The 16,669-nt window shown below is 35.4% G+C and overlaps 1 protein-coding gene across 1 annotated transcript in view; it reads right to left on the bottom strand.

Moving 5' to 3' along the window:
- Nucleotides 1-3,343: 3,343 nt before the first annotated feature.
- The window catches only part of STK17B (serine/threonine kinase 17b), a 37,848-nt gene continuing 24,522 nt past the window's right edge, over nt 3,344-16,669 (bottom strand). The window contains exons 4-8 of the mRNA XM_069070168.1: nt 13,285-13,429; nt 9,909-10,035; nt 8,848-8,896; nt 8,179-8,358; nt 3,344-7,140 (exon numbers count right to left, since the gene is read on the bottom strand). Coding sequence (XP_068926269.1) covers nt 6,858-7,140; nt 8,179-8,358; nt 8,848-8,896; nt 9,909-10,035; nt 13,285-13,429 — 784 coding nt within the window. The 3' untranslated portion in view covers nt 3,344-6,857. The remainder of the gene's footprint in view (nt 7,141-8,178; nt 8,359-8,847; nt 8,897-9,908; nt 10,036-13,284; nt 13,430-16,669) is intronic.

Raw genomic sequence — 16,669 nt, 5'->3', positions numbered from 1 at the left:
ACAAGTGAGGACACTGAGGCAAAAAGAAATTGAGGGAGTTGCTCAGGGTCACGTAGCTAGTAAATATCTAAGTCAGTATTGGACTCCAGGCCGAGTGCTCTCTCTGCTGCAGCTGCCATGGGGATATGGAAAAACAAAACAGAACAAAATCATTCTTGCCTTCAAGGAGTTTCTGTTCTTCTTCGGGGATATAGTATTGCACAGATGAGTAAATGCAAGTTAGATCGAGGAGGGAGGAAGCATTAACAACTGAAGTTGTAGGGTGATCCGAGAAGTTTCACATGTGAAGTGGCTCCTGGGCTAGGCCTTAAAAGCTGCCCAGGGATGCTAAGAGGCAGAGCTGAGAATGCATTCCAGATCCAGGGAATAATGGTAGGGAGGCATGGAGTTGGCATAGGTGACTAAGTCTGAGACACAGTTCATCAGGTCTGGTAGAATGTAGCATGTAAAGAGGAACAATATGAAATGTCCAGAAAGGCAACTTGAAGCCTGATTGTGGAGGGCTTTATGTGTCAGCCTGGAGCTACTGAAGATCTTTGGGCAAGGATATATCAGGCCTGTGCCTTAGGAAGATTAGTTTAGCAGTGATGTGGTGCATCGATTAGAAAGGGAAGAGATTGGAAATAGGCAGCTAGGGGGTGCAGGAGATAAGAGTGCCAGGCCTGAAAATCAGGAAGACTCTGACTAGCTATGTGACCCTGGACGAGTCACTTAACCCTATTTGCCTCAGTTCCTCATCTGTAAAATGAACTAGAGAAGAAAATGACAAAGCACTTCAATATCTTTGTTAAGAAAACTCCAGACAGCTAGGTGGCACAGTGAATAGAGCACTGGCCCGGGAGTCAAGAGGACCTGAGTTCAAATACAGCCTCAGGCACTTAATACTTACTAGCTATGTTGCTTTGGGCAAGTCACTTAACCCCAATTGCCCTGCATTCCCCCTCCAAAAGGCAAAAAAAACTCCAAATGGAGTCATGAAGAGTTGGGCACGACTAAATGACAAGAAACAAAAGATTGGAAATAGGGACACCAATGGAAGGTTCTCACAGAAATCTAGGGAAAAGTGATGGAGGGGTGGCTAGGTGGCGCAGTGAGTAAAGCGCTGGCCCTAGAGTCAGGAGGACCCGAGTTTGGTTCTGGCCTTAGACACTTAACACCCACACCAAAAAAAAAAACTAGCCAAGTAACCTTGGCAAGTTACTTAACCCCAATTGTCCTCCAAAAGGCAAAAAAAAAAAAGAAAAGTGATGAAGGCTTGACTTAGGATATTAGTCACATTAGTAGGGATAGAAGGGGAGGGCTTGAAAAGGTAGAATTGACAAGACCTGGCAATGGACTGGATATGAGGGGTTGGGAAGAAGGAATCAAAGTAGACTCCAAGGAAAATCTGTGTCAAGAGACCATGTCAACAGAACTAATGAAGTTTGGAGGAAGGACAGGTTTAGGGAAAAGATAAATGAATTTTGTTCTGGATATGTTGAGTCTGAGATGCCAAGTGTCACTGAAGTGGAAACATACAGCAGATAGTTGAAAATGTGAGACTAGGAAGACTACACATTTGGGATCATCTTCCAGGAAGTGATCATTAGACCCCTGCAAATTAGTGAGATCACTAAGCCAGTGAGTGTAGGGAGAGGGCCCAAAGCAGAGATAAGAAGAGATTAGAAAGATATGATCAGAATAAGACAAGAAGGGATGGAAGCAAAGGGACTAGGAAATTGAAGTCTTCTTCCTCAGAGAAGATAATGTCAAGGGTTTCTGAAGAGGAGACAAGAGGGACCTCATAGCAGATAGTCTCAATTTTCTCCATAGTTTCAATTTCTCAAGAAGGTGACATCTTCTGCTAGGACAGAGGTGAGATCAGGTAGTGGGCTTAAGAAAGACTGGGTGATGATGAAATATAAGCTATTTGTTCTTTCAGCAATCATCTACTAAGCTGCTAAAATGTGCTAAGTGCTGGACATACAAAAGACAAAAAATTAAAGTGTCCCTTCACTCAAAGAGTTTAAAAATTGGTAAAACTTGACATGAAGGCTAGTATATTAGAGAAAAAAAGTATGAACTCATTATCAAATGGAGTAAACCTCAAAAAAAAATGTTTTCTGTGTGAAGAATGAGCAATGTTAACTATAACTGTTCTGCAGTTAAAATACTTTTGCAAGCTTACATTTAATCTTAATGCTAAATCAATTATTCCAACCTAATTTATTGTTTACCTCCTAAATTAGTCTATCATTTTGATTAGAAATAAACATAGGCTTGCAATTAAATTTCTTGAAAATAAAAACTGTTATGTAACTGAATTAATGAAGGCAAATGAAATGAATGAAAATATATTTAAGTGGGTCTAATTTTGGTAGGACAACACACTTAGTATAGTTCAACAGTATTAGCCTACATGTAGTCTACCCTTGGCCAGATCCCTCAAGCACAAAAGGGCAAAGGGCCAGTAGACCGGCCACATAGGACCTCCCATTCCCCTTTCCCCAATCCTCCTACCTGAACACTGACTTACAAGCCCTATTCCTGTAGGAGAAACAGAGGGAAACCTCACCTTGTTTTAAGGTTGATCTTCATGTGTCAATCACCAAATCCAAAGTCTGTTTAGAACTGTAATCACTCTGTCGGTCACTTTCCCTCCTTCCCAAGACTTGTGGACCTCCAGTGTCCTGGCTGCCGTGGTAGATATAACCATTCACAACACTTAACAAGCAAATAGTTACCAACTATAATTCTACCATAAGATGAACTACTAAGTCCTCCCATTGGCCCTGGTACTGAAATTTAAAGATCATTAGGCCCTTCCATTCAACATGCTGCTGAACCAATCATTAAGTCAGATGAACTTAAACACATTAAGTTGATTAAAAACTCTTTTGGAATTAGAGGCCATACTTTTATAGCTATCATTTTACTGTGTCTCTGTGTTCCTCCTCATTACTAGAGTTCCTTTTTTTTCCTTTAGTATGAAATCCCAGAACTCCTAACAGCTGTAGGTCATCCACCACTGGTCGGTTGCCTGGGATTTAATTGGCTTCATTTCCTCAGATCAAGCAAAAGTGGGAACCTGGGATGGCAGCAAGGTAGAAAACAAATTGTTTTGTATACTAAATCACTATAGACTATCAATAAACCAGGGTGTTAGATCAACAATATGAGACTTGTGTGTACACTTGTAACTAGTACACCAAAAGGTAGGTATCATTTTTCTCAAATTTAAACAATTTCTCAGGTAAGGAAGGTTTAGCTTTTTATAATTAGTTCTACTGCTTTACCAAGAAGTGGGAACTAGACCCTTCTGCAAGGGTGGGAGGAATTAAGATCATTACCCAGATGACAAAAGTACACTTTCAAAATATATTTGAGGCTGCTTTGAAATAAAGACAACGGTAGGTACAAAAAAAAGATGCCATTTAATTTACAATCAAAAGGCTCATTAAGTATATAGAATGAAGAGTGCTCTAAGAGAATAGTCTTGATCACATCTGTCATTCTATTCTTAAAAACTTAAATTATCTAACAAAAGTTACCACAGGACAGTTGGACCTATACTTGAATTATATACAATATCTTACAGTAAGTTAAAGCACTCTAAAAGATTCTTATAAAATTAGACATTTACATTAATCCAGAGAATTCAAACTTTGTTTTTATACTTTGAAATAAAAGTACATTTGTTTACACAATTCAATAAGTATCCATTACTAGGTGTTGGCTTCAAATGCAAATCCAATTGCTAAACTGTAGAGCAAGAAATGTAAACAATTTTAAGCATCAAAACAGATAAATGTTCTTTGGGGACAATACACTATTATTCCATGTGTGTCTGTCTGTATATGTTTAAAGTGCTTTCTCTTCATGTTTTATACTTGCTGTAACTCTACAGTAGGAAGTCAAGTCAAAGAGACCGTGGATAATAAAATCCTAATTTTCTGTTTTTAAGGTATTCTCCAACTCTTTGCACTCCACATTCAGAAAGCAAATTTTACTTTGCAAAATTGTTCTAATTTAGAATTAAACTTTAGAGCAGTTGAGCAATTGCTGATATTTATTCCTGTTAAGATGACCTCATTTTTAACTTGTTGAAAATGCCCTACCTTTTCCATCTTCAAAGCATAGTTATTTGACTAATAAGAGTTATAGGAGTCAATAATTATACACTTAGTTTCAATGATTCCCTAATTCAGCCTTGTTTGTTTTGGGTGAAAAAAAAATTTTTTTAATTGCTAATGTATCCTTGAGAGACATAAAAACAATGTAAAGTAATAAATGTTTTTTAACCTTTCTGCACCCTCTTCTGTATCATTTCAGTTTTCCTTTTTTAAAAGTAATTTTAACCTTTATTTTGTGAAGTTAGCAAACTAAAAATGTATCACTCTAGTCAACTAAAATAATGGGGAAAAAGCCCTGTAAATATTTGAAACATTCTTTTATGTGGTTTGATAAAATATTGTTTATACTATTTCATTATATTTTCTCTTACTTGCTTTTAAAGCAATTAAATTGGTTTAATGAAACTTTAAACACTTCAGGAAAATCAGAAATTTTTGATTATTATGCATTTCAAAATAATACCTTCATTCACAGGACTCAATTTAATCTGAAACAATAAAAGGAGCCAGAAAATCATTTAAGGTGCTGCTTGCTTTGTCCATTAGTGGAAACACTTACATTCATTTTTATAGAAACAACTGGAATTCTACATGGTGAGTGCTTCCATAATTCAAGCTTTACTGTCTTTTCACAATAAATCTTGGTTAATTTTAGGAGATGAAGTAAATAACTGAAATAGACTTTTAAAGATTTAAAATTTGATATACAATATACCTATAGCTAAGGGGGAAAGCAGAGTTGACTGAATGTAAGCTTCTTCCAGCAAAAAAAAGGAAATTGATATGAAAGGCACCAAAAATATTTAGTGCTCATAATATTATAACATTTTACATTTCTTGCTTATTTCATTTATTGATGTGGACTGAGATCTCTGGACATGTGAGCATGTATTTTATCATAGAAAATGGATACATATAACCACTTCCCAATACCCCAATGAAAGTTATTTGACACTTGAGTGCATTAACTTAATACTGATGGCAAATCAATGGAAACAATTATTGTAAAACTATAAACTTTCTCTTTTATAGGAAAGGAAGATGCCCATTTTAGCTTTTAGAATTTCTAGTCTGTTGTTTAAAAACTATTTCTTTATATGTACATGATATATGAGAAAAATTCTTTTGGCACCTGAGTTGAGTAAAATAGATTCACAGGCCTTTGAAGAACCTAGAGTTATCATGAATCAAGAGTTGTGTAAATGATTATATATTTAAAACTTACACACATATATTCAACACACAATTTCTCCTTTAAAAAGCTCTTGACAACATTAAGTAAATTCAATATTAAGGCCAAAGGACCAACCCCTCTTTGCTGTTAGTGATAATGGTGATATCTGAAAACTATTACCTAGACTTTGGGAGTTTTGAGATGTCTAGGAAGGTAACTAGAGATATCGCCTACCATTTTTAGCCAAAGTTGGCCTCTTTTTTATGGTGTAAGAAGTTCCATAGGTCATGAAATCTCCCAATTACCTTGCTTTATTGCTGTTCTAGTGGGATGACAAAACACCTGTTCATAAAGGCTACTCTTTTTGTGGACTTTAAGGATTGTCTCCTCCATCCTTGTTTGGATCTTTTTCAGAGGAACCAAGGACATCAGGTGACAATCTCTGGAGTAAGTCCAGAAAAAAGTGATGTATTGTAGTCTACTGTTACTATGTAGGCCACCATAGGACCTCATGGAATTTGTTTCATACTGAAGCTCACTACTCACTGTGAGCTGTGTGTGTACAAAACATGTGTGAAGGGGCTTGTTCCCAACACTATTTAAATACCATTGGGCTTGGCTCTGTACTGGACTCTAATCATCTGTATTTTAGTGAGACTGTGCTCTAACAGTATCTCCTCGGACCTATTTGTATTTTGAATGATTGGTTTTAGATTCTTAGTTTCGTTATTCTGCATCCTAAATTCTGTTACTTCCATAGCTAAATTTGGCCATATACTCTTCTATCCTCAATGGATATAGCTGCTTAACAATGGGGAATACTCTATTTTATATTTGACTGGGTATATTTTGGGGGTGGGGAAAGACCTATTAAGACTACAAAACCCAAGTTGCAAAATACTTTCCTGAGTGACAAACCACAGAAGAAACTTCTATTATTTCTTTTTATCAAAAAAAAATCACATTCTTTGTACGATGTATGCAGAACCAGAAAACTAAAGGCTGAATGCTCTTCTCAGTTGAAAGATGGCTCCTGGGTTTTAGGTGGAAAGTGTAGTAAATGAAACAGCTTAATTTTGATGTTGTTGTTCTAAATTAATTCAATAATAGAAGGATAACACAACATTTGCCCTAGGGGAAAACAAAAGACTAATTTTCAATTTCTTCATTCTGCTGCATTTATGTCCTACCCAAAAAATTACCAAAAGTACTTAGTTTGTACTGTATAGCAACTCTTTGGCAAACCTAGTGAAATTTAGCTTAGTTTCTCTTATTTACAGAATACACAGCTAAAAATGTTCAAAATCATTCATTTTTGAAGTAATATTTGAAATGTGCAAATATACTATTTAAATTTTCTTCTCTGGCGAGTTCTGTGGTTCCAGGACAGTGAGCAAGATCTCTGATTATGAACCAATACTTTAACACAATTACATTTCCTTCAATCCTTCCCCAAACCAAAAGTGCATGTTCAGTATAAGCACATTATACATGAAACTACAAAACATAACATCTCATAGGCAACACTGCAGTGGATTTTAAATTCAGTCCAAATGATGAAGAGAAAGTTGCTAGCACAACAAATCTGGAACAAGTTCCTGGGGATTATGCAAGGAATCATCAAAACGAAATCGTTTGGAAACTGTACTAATGTCCTCAGGAATATTCTCCTTATCTTCTCGGTCACCACAGGTTCCATTACAGGTAGATTTAATGGTTTTGTCTTCTGAATTTCTGACTGTGTGCTCTTGAGTTGGAGAAGAACAGGATGTTTCTTCAGGATGAAACAAGTCTAAAAAGTCCCGTTGCTGGAGCCAAGGATGAGAGAGACAATCTTCTGCTGTTGGTCTGTCCCTGTGAATGAAAGGAAGAAGGTTCATGGAGGTCTCCTATTACACAGAGAATGCTCTCAGTTCTCTGGACCTCTTCTTTGAAACAACAAGACATAATCTGGAAAGACAGACTGATAGAACTGGCCCTAAGTTCTCAAAAGAATGCTTGGTCCTAGTCCTGGGTCTATATTCACAACATTAGAAAGTACACAGCTTTTATTTGCCATGGCCTTCCTACGTTCAAAATGGAAATATCATCTATTGTACTTCTTTATTAAGATGGTTATCAAGATCAGAAAGGGGAAAATTTCTGAACTCTTCTGGTACAAGAGAAGCTACCTAATTATGATATTAGGCAAAGATATCATTATTAACATCATACAGCCAACCTCCAATTGTAGCTAGACAAACTGACTTTAAAGAAGTCCAGTTAAAGAGAATTTTCTTAACAATTCCACACAATTACTATACCAAACTTTAGATTTTTTTCATTCTAGTGCATTGCATCTAATTAATCTGTCATCATTTAGAAAGATTAATTTTTAGCCCGCTCTTAATTTTTTAATGCAAGATATATGTGTATGTGAGAGGCAGCATGGCTTGGTAGAGAGACTCTTGGACTTTGACTCAGAAATACTTGGATTTAAAACCTCTCTCCTAACATTTATTAGCTGTGTGAATCTGGGTGAGTTACATAACCTCTGTGAACCTCAGGCAACTGTATAAGGACCTGCATTGGTGAAGGAAGTTCTCACACTTTGAGTTCCCAAACCAATGAAACTAAAGGTCCTAGATGTACTACAGTATACAATATGTTTATTGTATATATTGTAGTATATAATACAATGTAGTATGTGTATATGCTATAATATATACAATACGTGTGCACACCTATAAAATGTCAAAAATAAAAAAATTATTTTTCAAGATGTCTGAGTTAAAAATTTTATTTCTTCAGTATCACTTTAGCAATTGATCTGAATTAATGAGATTATGCATATATATCCTCTATTGATGAAACAGCATACTTGTTGATATTCATTGATTATATATTACTTACTCTGGGTTTTTTACTAAAAGACACTGAATAAAGTCTCTGGCCAGCTGTGAGACTGATGAAAACATTTCTTCAGAATAATCCACATTGACTTGAGAAATATTGAGGTATGTTTCTTGATTGTCTTCTCCCACAAATGGAGATGTATGCATTAGTAACATGTATGCAATTATTCCAACATTCCTGAAAAAGAATCAGAAAAGAATTCCTTAGCTAAGAAAGTCAGAAGAGTAAAAAGTCTGGGAGAAGATGGGCTCAATTTTTAACATATTGAGTTTAAGGTAGAATTGAGTAGGCAGGTGAAAACTGGAGTGCCTTCTGCCTGCACATAATGTATGTTCCACATTTATGATTTAAATTTTTTATCATAAAATAATAAAATGAAAAAAATATTCTAATATTGGGAAGTGCTTTTTCAGTGCTTAATATGGCTGAGTCAAGTAATAAGTAGAATAAATGAAAAACTCTCATGTAGCAAATGACTCTCCAACATCAAGTACAGTTGATCACAATTAGTTTTGACACTTCCCAAAGACACCCAAACAATCCCCTTTCCACCCTAATTTATGTAATCCACATTAGAAAACTTGCAATTAAAAAGGTTACAATAGAAAAAAAAAATGTCAAAATGGTTAAGACAGAAAACCATGAAGATAACAAACACAAACTTACCACATGTCTGTTGCTGTGGTAATGGGATCATAATTCAACACTTCTGGAGCTGAAAAGTAAAAGTCAGATTACATACCATATTTAAATTACTTTTATTTAAGTATATTTTTAATTTTGGAAAGACTAAGAACTCATGAGATTATCTGGTTAACACATTTAGTACAATGTCAAGTATGCAATTGGACGATTATTAAAAATATTTGCCAATGAATAACTGCTCAAAGAGGTCCAAAGCACACCAACACCTTTAGAATAGATCTTGGCTGAGCAACAAAATCTCACTAGTCCAGACTAAGTGCTGGGAGGCAAATTCTATACTATTTTTCCCATTTGTTTTCACACAAATAATTTCAGCACAATATACCTTCATTCCAATAGATTCCTTTTGTCACTGTCACTTTATAGCACCCCTTTTCCATACAGGATTGTGTTCTTTTAAGCAATGGCCAAAGGAAAAAGAAGGCACTTCTGCTGAAGCTGCTAGAACAGTCGAGTGCAGCAGTGAGCTGGAGCCTTTCCCAGCTACTCCTCAGAGAGATCAGGTGGGTCTGACCAGTCTTTGAAAGACCACTTTCAAAATCTGAAGGAGCTGAAGGTAAGCCATTTACAGCTGGATTCTGCTTCTTACCTGTTTTGTTAGTCTATGCCGTTGATTTTGTCTCCACTTTCAGATCCCAGTACTTTTTGGCTGCCAATTACTTCAGACCCTGGGTTTAACACTTGGTGCTGAATTGGTCCTCTCTGTTAGACCACTCTACCCTTTGGGTCTCTTCTCCCTCAAAGACTCTCAGTGAGCTTTCTTTCCACTAGTCACCTCAATTATCAATTAAGTCCCAGATCAATTCTTGATCTGTTGCTGGCCAAGTGGCTCATGGTATTGACTCATGGTATAAAAACCTCAGTCAGCATCAAGGAAGACTCATAGATCCCACCAAAAATATGTTGAAGTAAATATATAATGGAAATAGATGTCCCAAATAATTCTCCATACACTGCTAATGATCTACTTCTTTTTTAAAAAAAATTAATTTGACTATAGAAAGTAAAAGGAAAATTCTTACCTAGGTATTCAGGAGTTCCCATTATTTCTCTCAGTTCACATGCATTCCCTATTTTCCGAGACATTCCGAAATCTACAATTTTTATGTCTCCAAGTGGTGAAATGCTGCTTAATAAGATGTTCTGAGGCTACACGAAAGAAAATACAAAGATTATAAATGTACTATGAAATAGCTTATTCCTTGCTAAAACCACAACACTAATTTCAGGCAAGAAACACATCAAATTTGAATTCATTCAGTTACAATTATTTTGGAATCAATGAAATATGAGGCAAAAATGGAAATATTGTATCTACATAATTAAATTTATAATTCATAGTTAAAGTTCAGGTTTCATTACAAATACTTTTTATAAAGGAAAATCACAACACTAAATCCTCCAGATTAAAATCATTTGTAGGTTTTGTTTTTGTTTGTGACTGGACCTGTAATTTCACAGATGTGGGGAAGTATTGTAGATGGCTCAATGGATAAGTGTGCTGGGCCTGGAACCAGGAAGACCTGACTTCAAATCTGGCCTCAGACACTTATCAGCTGTGTGACTCTGGGCAAGTCACTTAATCTCTGCTTCCTGTAAGCCAGTGGAGGAGTAGATGGCAAACCACTTCAGTAACTTTGCCAAGAAAATCCTATGGGCAGCATTGTAGTGCTATGATCCACTGGGCCATAAAGAGCTGGACGTGACTGAACAACAACACTTCCACTACCGAGGCAGGTCAATTCAGCACCTGCTCTGAAACTGTTTTTAGAGAACTGATTCCCTGGGAGACCATGAGGTTACTCAGGGTGATATAACCAGTAAGCACTAAGGATAGAATTTTTCCCCAGAGGCCTTCTGAGGCCCTCTCTCTTATGCTGCTATGCTCCTGCTTTTACATTCTCTTTTTGAAGTTCATAATTACATAATTCAGGATCTTCAATGTTTTACAGACATAAAAATATCACACTACTTAAATGTCAAAGTTGATCACAACTATTTTAATTGCAAGCTTTCTAATGTAGATTTCGAAACTCAAGGTGGAGGGAAGATTGTTTGGGTGTCTGTTGGGAAGTGTCTTGCTGAGCCAAAACAAAATGTAACACATTTTTAAACATAAAAGAACCTTGCTGTAAAAAAATAAATGTGGATTACATAGAGCCTTTTTCTGATGATTCAGGGTCATCATGAGGAATAGCAATTATTTCACTATCCTATATTTTGCCGTCCTCAGGTGCTATCAAGGCACCTAAGTCTATGTCTTTCTGTGCTAAATTGTCCAGATGCAAAGTGCTACTTTTTTTAGTGGCTGCTTTTTATAATTTTTCTATCTTCTTCCTGCCGGGTCTTCAGGACGTCTAGCTCTGTTAGCTCATCATTCCCTTCATTTGTTACATCTAATCTGTTGTGATAACCATAATCTTTCTTCAAACTGACCCTTCCAGCCTTATCTTAAAAGTAACACTTTTCACATACTCCAGTCAAGTTTGACTCCTCACTGTTTTATTCCCTGAACACTCTTAGCACATTGCTTCAGAACCTTGGCTTATAACATGTACCTCTTACCCCCAATCCCTACTTATTGAAATGTTACCTATCTTTCCAGGTCCAGCCCAAAACTATTCATTTCGGGGTGGCCAGGTAGCACAGTGAGTAGGAGCACCGGCTCCAGTGTCGGGATGACCTGGAGATCGAATCCCGGGCTCAGACACTCAGCACCCACCCAGAAACATTATTATTATTATGAACATTTTTTGTACATATGAGAAAAGCCTCACCAAAATCTCTTAGGATGCCTGATTGTGGCATGGGTCCTGGAAGCCTGTGTCAGTGGAGTTCACAATCTCACATGTCTTAGCAAGTTAGAAAAACATTGAGTAGAGGCCCCTAGGACTATTATTTTTGTCATCTAAGGAGCAGCCTATCTAAATTTAGAGAGGCTTATCAACAAGATGACTACAGACGAGAATGGATTTTCTTTTAGCTATGACCTCAACAAGATTGTCTACTAAAAAGAGTCATAATATTCATAGTAGCGCTAGACTTGGTGTTAGGAAGACCTGAATTCAAATCCTGCTATAGATGCTTAAAAGCTGTGTGACCCTGAGCTATTCACTTAACCTTTTTCAGTTGAAGATAATAGCACATATCTCAAAGGGTTGTGAGGACAAAATTACATAACATAGGTAATGTGCTATATAAATGTTAGCTATTGTTATTATCATCTTTACTAGCACATGGAATAGGCACACTGACAAAAGTCAAAGGTCCTAGGTATTATATGGTACTATGATGCATGTCCTTTTCTCAATTAGATACAAGAGCTCTTTAAAGGACACATACTGTTTCTTAATTATTTCCCTTACCACTTAGAACATATTTTTGTTGTTCAGTCATGTCAGTTGTTCTGACTCTTCATGACCCCATTTAGAATTTTCTTGGAAATGATACCACAGTGGTTTGGTTTGCCATTTCCTTCTCCAGCTCATTTGACAGATGAGGAAACTGAGGCAAATAGAGTTAAGTGAGCTGCACTGAGTCACACAGCTAGGAAGTGTCTGAGGCCACATCTGAACTCAGGTCTTCCTGACTCCAGGACCTGCACTCTATCCACTGTTGCCCCTTAGAACACATAGGATTTATTTAATTCTTTCTTGAATTTGTTCTTAGGAGATGGGCAACCACATAATCAAGTTGGTTTTATTTGTGTCTAAAGAACAATGAGATGCTGAGAGAAGATCTCTTTCTCTGAGAAAATTGCATGATTGACTTTCTGAACTTTGTAAGATCCATTTTCCATGTTTAGAAGACTTTTCTGCTCACTTCCCTGTTTTCACAATTATGTCTAGATAACTAAGGCAGAGGACTAAATGATTTCTGGAAGAGTATTACTGTACTCAAGCCTCCGTTAACTTGGAAGTTTGTAATAATGTCCCAAGGGCAGAGGTTGTACTATGAAGAAAATATTCACTTGGCAAATTAAGTTTATCAAATATTTCAGAGGAATTTTTAACCAAATTAAAATTTTTAAAGGAATTTAGACTATATGCTGAGAACTGCAGATATTTACTCATCAAATCAGGATGGAACATACCTTTTAAACACTGTTAGCAGTTAGTTAAGAAAAAATTAAAACTTTTGACCAATTCAGATCCATGAATTAACACAAATCTGTGGTACTTTAATGTTCTTACAGAAAAGAGTATAACATATAATGATATTTTGTATAATCTTATGGTCAAACTGAGGGCCTCATATGAACATAAAAACAGGCTTATGCAATATATAAGTCAAAAAGCATACTGAAATTGTAGGATGCCAACATATTCTTTGACCTTGCTAACTGAGAAATAGACAGGAAAAGAAACACTGAATATAACAAGTCACATGTAATATTACCTTCAAATCAAGGTGCACAATATTGTTTTGATGTAGATAAGAAACTCCTTCCAATATTTGTCTAATAAGTCTGATGATATCATTTTCAGAGACTATTTCAACTAGGTCAGGTAAACATAAGTTGAAAATTTCTCCACCTGCAGCACTGAAAGAAAATATGAGATTGAATATTTTTACACTAATTTATCTGAGATCATATTTCTGGAATGCAACTTTTACTGAAACAATTTCTATTTTAAGTTTAAAAAAAAAGTTGTTTAGCCAGCACGTTCATTTAATAGGATGAAAAGAAATGCATAAATTTAATGAGAAAGAACAAGAATGTATACTATGGAAATTATATAATTTTGGGGTTTAGAAGTCAACGCTATTCTAATTGCCATATTAGCCTGCCTCTTCCTTGTAAATTAAGTACCAATAGGAAAAGCTGAAGGCCAGTTTACAATCAATGTATTATTTTTGTTGTTTTTCACTAAATGACTCGAAATATACTTAAGTAATTTCCAAAATTTAAGATAACTTTTATCTACAATGTGTTAGTAGCCTCCTTACATTAAGGTGGTTATTCAGATCGTGGAAATGAAGTAGAGAGAAAGACTATTTAACTGCCCATTTAAAAAATCAAATTAAAATACCTTTATGGTCTATAGGACAAACTGCAACAGCAAATCAACCATACTGGTTACAATTATTTTTAGTTAATTTTATTGCTAGAGACAGCAGAATCAGGTAATTAAGTTTCTAAATTAAAACTGTGATTCAAAATTCATCTGTATTGATAAACATCTGGCAAATTCATATACAAAGTTCAAATAATTAGATAATATTCTGATGCACCATGAAGTCTTAAAGAAACAAAAAGTCTTAGGAAGGGTTTAAAAATAATTTTCACTTGTAATCACAATAGACGATAAACTTAAAGGTAGTGTTTACCTTTAGCAAATGAGGTAAAAAAAAATACATTCTCCAAGGCTTCACACGTGTTTATTCTATATTATCATAACTCAAATAATATGAATGTTAATTCTAGAGCTTCTCACTAACCTAGAACTTTAAGATATATACATAAATACATATATATCATATATATTGTATATGTCATGTATATATCAATATATTGTATATACCATGTATATATCAATATATACACATATACATATATATCAATAAGTTTCCCAGAATCCTTACACTTCTGAAATGGTTACTAGGGAAATAACCTCTTTTAACCAAAAGAAGTCTTAATGAAGTACAAGAGTATCAGAGCACCTAGTAACAATCATCATGACCAAAGACTTTGTGACCAACATACTGTAATAAGCTGGCAAAGCATATAAAAGTAAAAGAATATTTGTTTCCTAGTTGGTAACATCTATAAAAGGCTAAATGTTTTCAGAATAGGAAGGCAGGTTAAAAGTTCTAGGAAGCAGAAGAGACTTAGAAAACCAGAGAAAAGAGAATAAGAACAATGGTGCTTGGGTATGGCAACTAGCATATCCTTGGACAATAGAAAAGAAAAGAATCAAGAACAAAAAGAGAAGACAGAAAAGTTCTATGCCCTGTGGAGAAGGGAATCAAAGAAACGAAACACCTCTACCTCAGAAATTACTAAGGGCACCAATGTAACATGTTGATAGCATACCTACATGTAAGACTCGAATGTATTTACTATATAAAGTAGTATTGTAGCACAGTGATACAACCCTTTACAGTTACATTTACAATATAGCATAATTATTTTAAAAAGACAATGAAATATATAGTATATTTTATGAAGATTTCCAGGAAAAAAGTTAAAAAAAAAAATTTCCAGCACCCACAAGTTAAACCTCTAACAATCACAATGACTAGAATTTTCACTATAAATAAGTGAACATACTTCTTAAAAGAAAACATTAATAATCAAAAGAAAATAGTAGTTTACTCAGGTAGTTGTAAAAGCCTTAATTAAATGGAGAGAAAATAAAACAAACAAAAAAAAAACCCTTAAATCCCTTTTATTAATATGGCTGTCAGGATGGGATAGCTTTTTGTTTTGGGGTTTTTTTTTGTTTGTTTTGCATTTTTTTTTCTTTTTTGGAGGGGGGAAGGCAGGGCAATTGGGGTTAAGTGACTTGCCCAAAGTCACACAGCTAGTAAGTGTGTCCAGTGTCTGAGGCCGAATTTGAACTCAGGTCCTTTCTGACTTCAGGGCCTGTGTTCCATTCACTGCACCACCTAGCCACCCCCTAGCTTTTTGTTTTGAAATACTTTCTTGTTCTGAATTATCTTATTGAACTTAGGAAGGCATTTGAGACTTTGTAATTGAAGAGCTATAGGGGAAATGTCACAAAAGCTATTGTCCCATCTCTAAACGCCAAGAAGATAAAATGGCAATTTTCTAAAGGTGCTTAAATGTTCCACTAATTTTTTCATTATATATTCCAAGAAAAAAGGCTTGACTATTTCCATTTATACAAAGCCTGGCAAGGATTCTAGACAAAACAATCCCTTAATCATTTTGCAATGACTTTGAATAACCTTCAAGAACTGCACAATTCTGTTAAAATTCAATGACAGCACAGGTGCCAAAAAGTAATTTCACAAATCAAAACATTTTCATGATGGTTTTGCTCCACAAAGAGTGCATCTTAAAATCATGTTACCAGGGTGAACAAATATTTTATCCCCATTTTACAGATATAGAGACAGTGCCATATGGGGACATGAAGTACAAACTAAGGAGACAATAACCAGGTGCTCTATATTCACATCATATGACTTTTTAAAGTAGAGCAGCTAAAAATAAGTCACTTCTCATGATCTAGTGTTTTGTATATTAGATCACATTGACTTATTATATTAATAGTCTAAGGTCACTTTACTTCTTTCACCTGAAAATGCTGACACAGAGTTACTATAATTTGAAAAATGATTTAAAAGTAAAGGCAGCAGTTCATGAAAAAAAAAATACAGGTAAAAAGACAAAGATTAAATTGAAGATTTCTTTTCATTTGACAGGTTATGCTACTAAGAAATAGTATAATCCCTTTTAAGTTCATAATGCTTTCAGTAGGCCCTGTAAAATAAGAGATTTGTATGATCATCAATTTAGAGCTGGATACAACCTTAGACATTTTTAGCCTCAGTTCCTCATGATACAGATGGGGCCCCGGAGGCCCAAGGATGGGGGTGGGAGGTTTGAGGTGGTCAACTGACTTCTGGTGGTCACATAGGAGTTAAGTAGCAGAGTTAGGAACTGAATCCAGGTTCTCTTAATACCCAAATCCATACTTTTTCCAACATGCCACACTGCCTCTAGTATTGTTAGTCTCTTCTAAATGTAATTTTAATGAAAATTTCACAGTGGCTAGAAGCCAATTTTTAAAAAATGTTATTTTAGAAGAAG

The sequence above is a fragment of the Petaurus breviceps genome, unplaced genomic scaffold (assembly GCF_028583685.1).
Source record: "Petaurus breviceps papuanus isolate PSGF00001 unplaced genomic scaffold, PetGlider_PUasm1.0 90804, whole genome shotgun sequence".
NCBI classification, from domain to species: Eukaryota; Metazoa; Chordata; class Mammalia; order Diprotodontia; family Petauridae; genus Petaurus; species Petaurus breviceps.
The sequence above is the reverse complement of the archived record's forward strand: the minus strand, read 5'-3'. Positions and strand labels throughout refer to the sequence as shown.